At 37.5% G+C, this 8,211-nt stretch overlaps 2 protein-coding genes across 2 annotated transcripts in view; one reads left to right on the top strand and one right to left on the bottom strand.

The window, feature by feature from the left end:
- Window positions 1-2,998, bottom strand: part of col4a4 (collagen, type IV, alpha 4) — a 65,863-nt gene extending 62,865 nt beyond the window's left edge. The window contains exons 1-2 of the mRNA XM_016274278.1: window positions 2,764-2,998; window positions 808-968 (exon numbers count right to left, since the gene is read on the bottom strand). Of these exons, the coding sequence (XP_016129764.1) occupies window positions 808-851 (44 nt within the window). The 5' untranslated portion in view covers window positions 852-968; window positions 2,764-2,998. The remainder of the gene's footprint in view (window positions 1-807; window positions 969-2,763) is intronic.
- Window positions 2,999-4,310: 1,312 nt separating this feature from the next.
- Window positions 4,311-8,211, top strand: part of col4a3 (collagen, type IV, alpha 3) — a 32,444-nt gene continuing 28,543 nt past the window's right edge. Inside the window, exon 1 of the mRNA XM_016274253.1 lies at window positions 4,311-4,826. Coding sequence (XP_016129739.1) covers window positions 4,746-4,826 — 81 coding nt within the window. The 5' untranslated portion in view covers window positions 4,311-4,745. The remainder of the gene's footprint in view (window positions 4,827-8,211) is intronic.

Below are 8,211 nucleotides of genomic sequence, written 5' to 3'. Positions count from 1 at the left end.
TGCTGCTTAATATTTTTGTGGAAACTGTGATACATTTTTTCGGGATTATTTAAAACAGAAATATTTTATAGCATTAAAAATGTATTTACTGTTACTTTTGATCAATTTAATGTATCCTTGCTGAATAAAACTATTAATTTCTTTAAAAAATCTTACTGACCCAAACTTTTGAATGGTATATGGTTTTATTACGTCTTATATTGATTTTTCCGTTCTGCTGGTTCGTCTGGTCAGAGGAGAACTGGCCCCCCGACTGAGCCTGGTTTCTCCCAAGGTTTTTTCTCCATTCTGTCACCGATGGAGTTTTGGTTCCTTGCCGCTGTCGCCTCTGGCTTGCTTAGTTGGGGACACTTCATTTCCAGCGATATCGTTGACATAATTGCAAAGATATTATTTAAACTGAGCTGGATGTTGACATCACTGAATTCAATGATGAACTGTCTTTAACTGAAAAATGAGTGTTTACTATTGTCATTTTGCATTATTGACACTATTTTCCTAATTAATGCTGTTCAGTTGCTTTGTCACAATCTGTATTGTTAAAAGCGCTATATAAATAAAGGTGACTTGACTTGACTATATGCAATTTTCTATGTGACCTCCTTATAGAAGCACCATTATACCTATGCCAGGTGACAGCAAACCTAAAATCCTGAGGACAGTGTTTAAGATAAGATGTTTTTGATGAATACATAATTGTGTTATTGATGTAGGTATCTAATCAGCTGATTAGGATTTGTGTGATCTAATTGAATTATGATAAATGTCAAAATATGATTGGAATATTAAGACAATAGGAACTCTTACAAGAGAAGGAGGCTGGTTGAGGTGATCTGGCGGGTGCGTGTCATCTCAGCCACCACTCAGGGCATGTGCTACCTGTTGATATATATATATCCACTGCCTCAGAATGGTGTGGTCAGTGATGTAGCTATGGCTCCTGACGTCCCCACTGACAACTCATCCACCTGAGAGAAAAATCAAGAGATGGATGAATGGGAAAATCACTGCACAAATATATGGACAAATAATGGTGTAAATCACAGTTAGGTAAAGGCAGACAGGTATACAATTAGATGTTATAGATAATATTTCCTGTGGCTGACAATACGGTGGAGGTGGTGATGTGAGAAGAGGGGTTGAGAATGAAAGAGACCGGCTAAATCAATACAATAGATGGAGCTGGGACAAAGTTGATCTTTCCGGATGGCTTCTTTTTCATGGCACACAAGTCAAGAACGACAAAGATTTTAAAGCGAACTCACTGACATGGACAATGGCCACACAAACAAGACAGCATGACAGACAGGTGCATATCCAGGACATATTACGACATTAAAATCATTAGAATTATAAGGGCTTTAACATATTCATGGCTGAATTTACCATCAGTTGCACATCCAAGCCATAACATTTCTCATACTACTTTCTGACCTGATTTGATATATGATATTTCCATATTCATCATCTACAATAACTTTGTTTGGAAAACTACAGCTGATCTCTAAACTGGGTTACTTCCCATCCCAATATCTATGGAAACTTACTGATGGATTTAAATTAATGTGGCAATCAAATTTACTTATTCAAAAGAATTACTACACCATCCAACGTCACTCACTTACTTTTCATTTTTTAGCATTTCATTTCAAAACGGTAAACAAATGGAAAACTTAATGCATCTTAATGCATAATAGTAAATAAACTAGGAAAAATAAATACATAGTATATAGGCTAACAACAAAAACATACAATGTTTGTGCCAATTGTAGCAAATGTGGCCTATGTGCGGTCCCATTTTGTGCAATCTTTGTGATTCTCATACTACTTTCTGACCTGATTTGACGATAAATGTTATTATTAATAACAAACAGTTATCATAACGGTTTCTATGATATTTCCATATTCATCAGCTACAATAAATTTGTTTGGAAAACTACAGCTGATCTCTAAACTGTAAATAATGTCATATACCGAGTGCTGCTGTTACTTCCCATCCCAATATCTACGGAAACTTACTGATGGATTTAAATTAATGTGGCAATCAAATTTACTTATTCAAAAGAATTACTACGCCATCCAACGTCACTCACTTACATTTCATTTTTGAGCATTTTACCATTTCAAAACGGTAAACAAATGGAAAACTTAATGCATAATAGTAAATAAACTAGGAAAAATAAACACATAGGCTAACAACAAAAACATACAATGTTTGTGCCAATTGTAGCAAATGTGGCTTATGTGCTGTCCCATTTTGTGCAATCTTTGTGGGACCAGTTGAAGAAGGCTACATTGAACAGTGGTGTTGCAAAGATACTTTCAATCAAACAAGTAGCTGACAAGCTTCTGTGGATGTTATATATCAAATGAAACCTAAGAATCGGCTCATTCAGCTCTGTCATTTAACATCCAGTACCAACATCACAAATCAAACTGTTACAGACATCAATTTCTGCTTTATTACCCCACAACTGTTATATTTCCCCCCGTACAAATTCTGTCACCTCAGAAAGGTGGTGGTCAGGTAGGGTGATTTCATCCTGTATTTAATTTCTAACTGCTGCTGCAATTCAATGTATTTACATTTGACCATACGCTACTGACAATAAGCTCTCTGACTGATCGGATTATATTTTGGACGACGTGCATTTTAAACAAAACACGCCGTGAGGTAACATTTAAACGACATTCACAAGTGCAAGACCTTTAATCAAACACCCAAATACAACAAGCAAACAAAAACGAAGTCGAACTCCTCACCTGATCCCGTAGTTTCCTGCGCCACCACCGCGGCTCTACATTAACACGTAAAATACAATACCATAAAGAGAAGGTGCACGCCGAACACTTTAAGAGAAACGCGCGAGAGAGTCGGCTAAAGTGATCCGACAGCTGCTGCGGCTCTGCGTTTCGTGACGTCACGGGCTGTTCAACGACAAAGCAGGTACTGCAGAATTGGCCAAACACACTTCTTCGAACCCCCGCCGGTCTGATATTCTTGAGGATTCATTGACAGCCTTAATGCATCTTAATGCATAATAGTAAATAAACTAGGAAAAATAAATACATAGTATATAGGCTAACAACAAAAACATACAATGTTTGTGCCAATTGTAGCAAATGTGGCCTATGTGCGGTCCCATTTTGTGCAATCTTTGTGATTCTCATACTACTTTCTGACCTGATTTGACGATAAATGTTATTATTAATAACAAACAGTTATCATAACGGTTTCTATGATATTTCCATATTCATCAGCTACAATAAATTTGTTTGGAAAACTACAGCTGATCTCTAAACTGTAAATAATGTCATATACCGAGTGCTGCTGTTACTTCCCATCCCAATATCTACGGAAACTTACTGATGGATTTAAATTAATGTGGCAATCAAATTTACTTATTCAAAAGAATTACTACACCATCCAACGTCACTCACTTACTTTTCATTTTTGAGCATTTTACCATTTCAAAACGGTAAACAAATGGAAAACTTAATGCATAATAGTAAATAAACTAGGAAAAATAAACACATAGGCTAACAACAAAAACATACAATGTTTGTGCCAATTGTAGCAAATGTGGCTTATGTGCTGTCCCATTTTGTGCAATCTTTGTGGGACCAGTTGAAGAAGGCTACATTGAACAGTGGTGTTGCAAAGATACTTTCAATCAAACAAGTAGCTGACAAGCTTCTGTGGATGTTATATATCAAATGAAACCTAAGAATCGGCTCATTCAGCTGTCATTTAACATCCAGTACCAACATCACAAATCAAACTGTTACAGACATCAATTTCTGCTTTATTACCGTGGGACCAGTTGAAGAAAGCTACATTGAACAGTGGTGTTGCAAAGATACTTTCAATCAAACAAGTAGCTGACAAGCTTCTGTGGATGTTATATATCAAATGAAACCTAAGAATCGGCTCATTCAGCTCTGTCATTTAACATCCAGTACCAACATCACAAATCAAACTGTTACAGACATCAATTTCTGCTTTATTACCCCACAACTGTTATATTTCCCCCCGTACAAATTCTGTCACCTCAGAAAGGTGGTGGTCAGGTAGGGTGATTTCATCCTGTATTTAATTTCTAACTGCTGCTGCAATTCAATGTATTTACATTTGACCATACGCTACTGACAATAAGCTCTCTGACTGATCGGATTATATTTTGGACGACGTGCATTTTAAACAAAACACGCCGTGAGGTAACATTTAAACGACATTCACAAGTGCAAGACCTTTAATCAAACACCCAAATACAACAAGCAAACAAAAACGAAGTCGAACTCCTCACCTGATCCCGTAGTTTCCTGCGCCACCACCGCGGCTCTACATTAACACGTAAAATACAATACCATAAAGAGAAGGTGCACGCCGAACACTTTAAGAGAAACGCGCGAGAGAGTCGGCTAAAGTGATCCGACAGCTGCTGCGGCTCTGCGTTTCGTGACGTCACGGGCTGTTCAACGACAAAGCAGGTACTGCAGAATTGGCCAAACACACTTCTTCGAACCCCCGCCGGTCTGATATTCTTGAGGATTCATTGACAGCCCCAAAAGAGTTTGAATCCGTTTCTTAAGTGCAAGTTAAAGTTTTATTTCTGAGATGGTCGCAGTGCTGCAGGTGGCACCGAGGTAGATTTGGAGAGCCTCAACTTTCTCAGGTCGCCTGAATAACGTGTGATTTGAGATAGTTGCCGATTTGACCCGGTGGGAATTGTGCGGATGAGAAGATGGATTCTTGCCTAATATTGCGAGCGACACTTCTCGGAATGATGTTGCTGGGACTTCTTACTCCTGCACAAACCAAAGCGGTGAGTTTCATAAAAGAATGTGTCTAACGTTACTAAAAAAGGCATTATTTTTGGGTAGCCTACGAATCATTTTAACGAAGAAAAGACAAAGTAGTTTAAGAATGTGGAGAAAGGACGGAATTATTTCATTTATTTCTCAACTCTAACTCAGAAGCTCTAGGTTTTAATTAGCCTGGTCTATGACAACAAGGATGGCAGATATGTCAGAGCAGTGTAATGAATTATTCTGAAAAATACAACATCTTAAACGTATTTGTTGTATTTGTAATTATGTGGGAGATTATGTATTAAATTGAAGCGTATGGGCTTCCAAACAACATTCAGTAACTGCAAATGTTAGTCAGAGTTCACTAAATAAACTTTCGCGTACAGAAGTTGCGTTTACTTGAGATGGTTACCATAGCAACAGAAAGCTGCTCGAGTGCTTTTCGTCGCGATGCATATCAGACGGTCGACACGTCAAAACTCCAACTTCACAGATCAACTTGAGTGATACCAGCTTCACTTGGCAGGTATATTTTCCCTAGTTACCTCCTTTTTTTGGACAGAATGTGGCTCAGAGTTTGTGCAGTTTTTCGACCTGATCTGATACCATATGGTACCATTGTACTGGCACAGTACTTTTTTGTTAGGGTATTTCTCAGCATTATACTGCAAACAAAATCGTTTGAATATTTGTTTGTAATATTAATTATTATAATATTTAGCTATTTTAGTTGTGCACATTTTAAAGGGTGGAGTAGCCCTTTAAACTGTCCATTCATGCTCGAAAACCCTCCAATGTGGCTGAATTAAAACAATTCTGCAAAGAAGAGTGGGCCAAAATTCCTCCACAGCGATGTGAAAGACTCACTGCCAGTTATCGCAAACGCTTGATTGCAGTTGTTGCTGCCAAGAGTGACACAACTAGTTATTAGATTTAGGGGGCAATTACTTTTTCACGTAGTGCCAGGCAGGTTTTTTCCCTTAATAAATGAAATCATAATTTAAAAACTGCGTTTTGTATTTACTTGCGTTATCTTTGTGTAATATAAAAATTAGTTTGATGATCTGAATCTTTTAAGTGTGACTAATATGCAAAAAAAAAAAAACCGGGAAGGGGGCAAAAACCTTTTCACGGCACTGTATATATATATATATATATATATATATATTGCAAAAAAAATGTATTTGTACAGATTTTGACCACTATTGTTTTAATCTTTCTTTCTTTCTTTGTCTGTATGTTTCTGTGTATGAGAATGAGTGTGGGGTCAGTATTATTCTATGTGAACCTCACACACCTCTGTCTCTCTCTCTCTCACGCCCTCTGCCTGTCTCCTCCATCTCCATCTCACCACAGATACGCCACATTTAAAGAGTAAGCTTTGAATTTGATTATATTCATGTAGTGGAGGTGAGCGTTTTTAGTTAAGTCTGTTATTTGTACTGTGTTTTGCTATGAGATTTAGGCCACATGATTTGGGATTTCCATGTTGTGTCAATTACGTTGTCTCGCAGGAGACAGTTTGTCAAAACATGACTCCAGCTAGCAGAATGTTTTATGTTCAAAGTAATACGGAGAAAGTCCGAGAGGTTTTCTGTGGTGGGGTGGAAATGCAGGGAATAAACTGGGAAATGCCAGGAATGTTATGAAGTCAATAACCTATGCATCAGCCCTGAGGGTGAAGAAGATATCATGGAGGAGAGAAAGAAGAGCAGCGGGAAGCACAAGAAGCTTGTCTCTTCTCTCCTCTCGTCTCTTCTCCACTGCTAAAACTTAATCCTATATCCCGACTGTGACCTGTGTGTTTTTAGTCCCTGGATTCAACTCATTGTCAAGCCTGCCTGTTGATTTAGAGTCCCTCTATTCATATAAATCCAGTAGGACCCATCGTCGCCCACTGGGGGATTTACAGATGCAGTATGGACCCCACCATGTTTATTTTTCTGCGTGTTTGACCAATCAGAAGGCCTGACTGAGCTCAGCCATTCCAAGCTGCAGGAAGTCAGAGTGGTAGTGATGTGTGTGTTCGATGGATGTTGGGAACATGCCGTCGATCAGACAGTTTTCCAAACAATTTTGCCTGGAGCAGAATAAAACAGGTGACACCCTGGAAGCTGTGCTGAGACCAGAGAAACTTGGAAAGTGGTGTCTTTTGACTTTAGCCTGTAAGAAACCACCTAGCAAGCATAAGTCTCTATATTCATACTATATTTCAACCAAATACCGTACAAAAGTTTGGGGTCAGATTTTCATGTTTTTAAAAGAAGTCTCTTATTCTCACCAAGGCTGCATTTATTTGATAAAAATGCACAAACAGTTATATAAATAAAAATAAAAAATATTATTAGAATTTAAAAGAACTGTTTTCTGTTTAATATATTTTAAAATGTAATTTATTTTATTTTATTTTCAGCAGTTATTAATTCAGTGGCACATGGTCCTTTAGAAATCATTCTAAAAGTGCAGCCACATTAGCAAATTTCAACTTTCTGTTGGTCTGAAAAATGAATTGATGTGAACATGAGCGAAATCTGAGTGAGGAACTTTATCACCCTCAATTGAAACTCCTGATGGCGTGGATTCCTATTGGAATGACCTGGGAAATTTCGCCAATATGCTAATTGATATAGCATTTGATACTATCTCGCACAGTATTTTGTTGGACAGATTCTATTGGAATCATGGGACCTGCCCTGACTTGGTTTCGATCTTATCTAATGGGTCATACTCAATTTGTACAGCTAAAGCAGCTTACATCAAAGCCTTCATATGTTACTACTGGGGTTCCCCAGGACTCAGTTTTTGGTCCTCTCTTATTTATTATTTATCTTCTACCTCTTGGTAATATTTATAAGAAGTTTGGTATTCAGTTTCACTGCTATGCTGATGACACCCAAATTTACCTGTCTCTATTTTTCTTCCATCTATCCTCTCAGATTGTGTAGCTGAGATTAAAGACTGGTTCACATCAAATCTGAAATCTAAGACTGAAATTCTTCTTGTTGTCTTAAAAACCAGTCTGGCCAAGTCTAAATGTTCCTCAGTGAATATCGATAATTTTCCAGTGTCTGTGTCTAAACAAGTTAAAAGTTTGGGTGTCATCTTTGATAGAACTTTGTCATTCCAAGCACATATAAACAATGCCATTCACTCTTCATATTTCCACATATATAATATTAATTGACCTTGTCCGGCTCTCTCAGTAAAGAGCATTGATTATTGTAATGCTCTGTTCTATGGTCTGCCCTCAAAGCTTCTCTATATACTTCAGTTAGTGCAGAATTCAGCTGCACAAATTATTTGCAGAACTCCTATAACGCTACTCCCATATTACAACACAAAATTATTATTAATTAAATTATAATTATTAAATGACAACACTTGCATTGGCTCCTGGTT

The sequence above is a fragment of the Sinocyclocheilus grahami genome, unplaced genomic scaffold (genome assembly GCF_001515645.1).
Source record: "Sinocyclocheilus grahami isolate Dianchi unplaced genomic scaffold, SAMN03320097.WGS_v1.1 scaffold6.1, whole genome shotgun sequence".
Lineage (NCBI taxonomy): Eukaryota > Metazoa > Chordata > Actinopteri > Cypriniformes > Cyprinidae > Sinocyclocheilus > Sinocyclocheilus grahami.
This window is presented reverse-complemented; position numbering and strand designations above follow the sequence as displayed.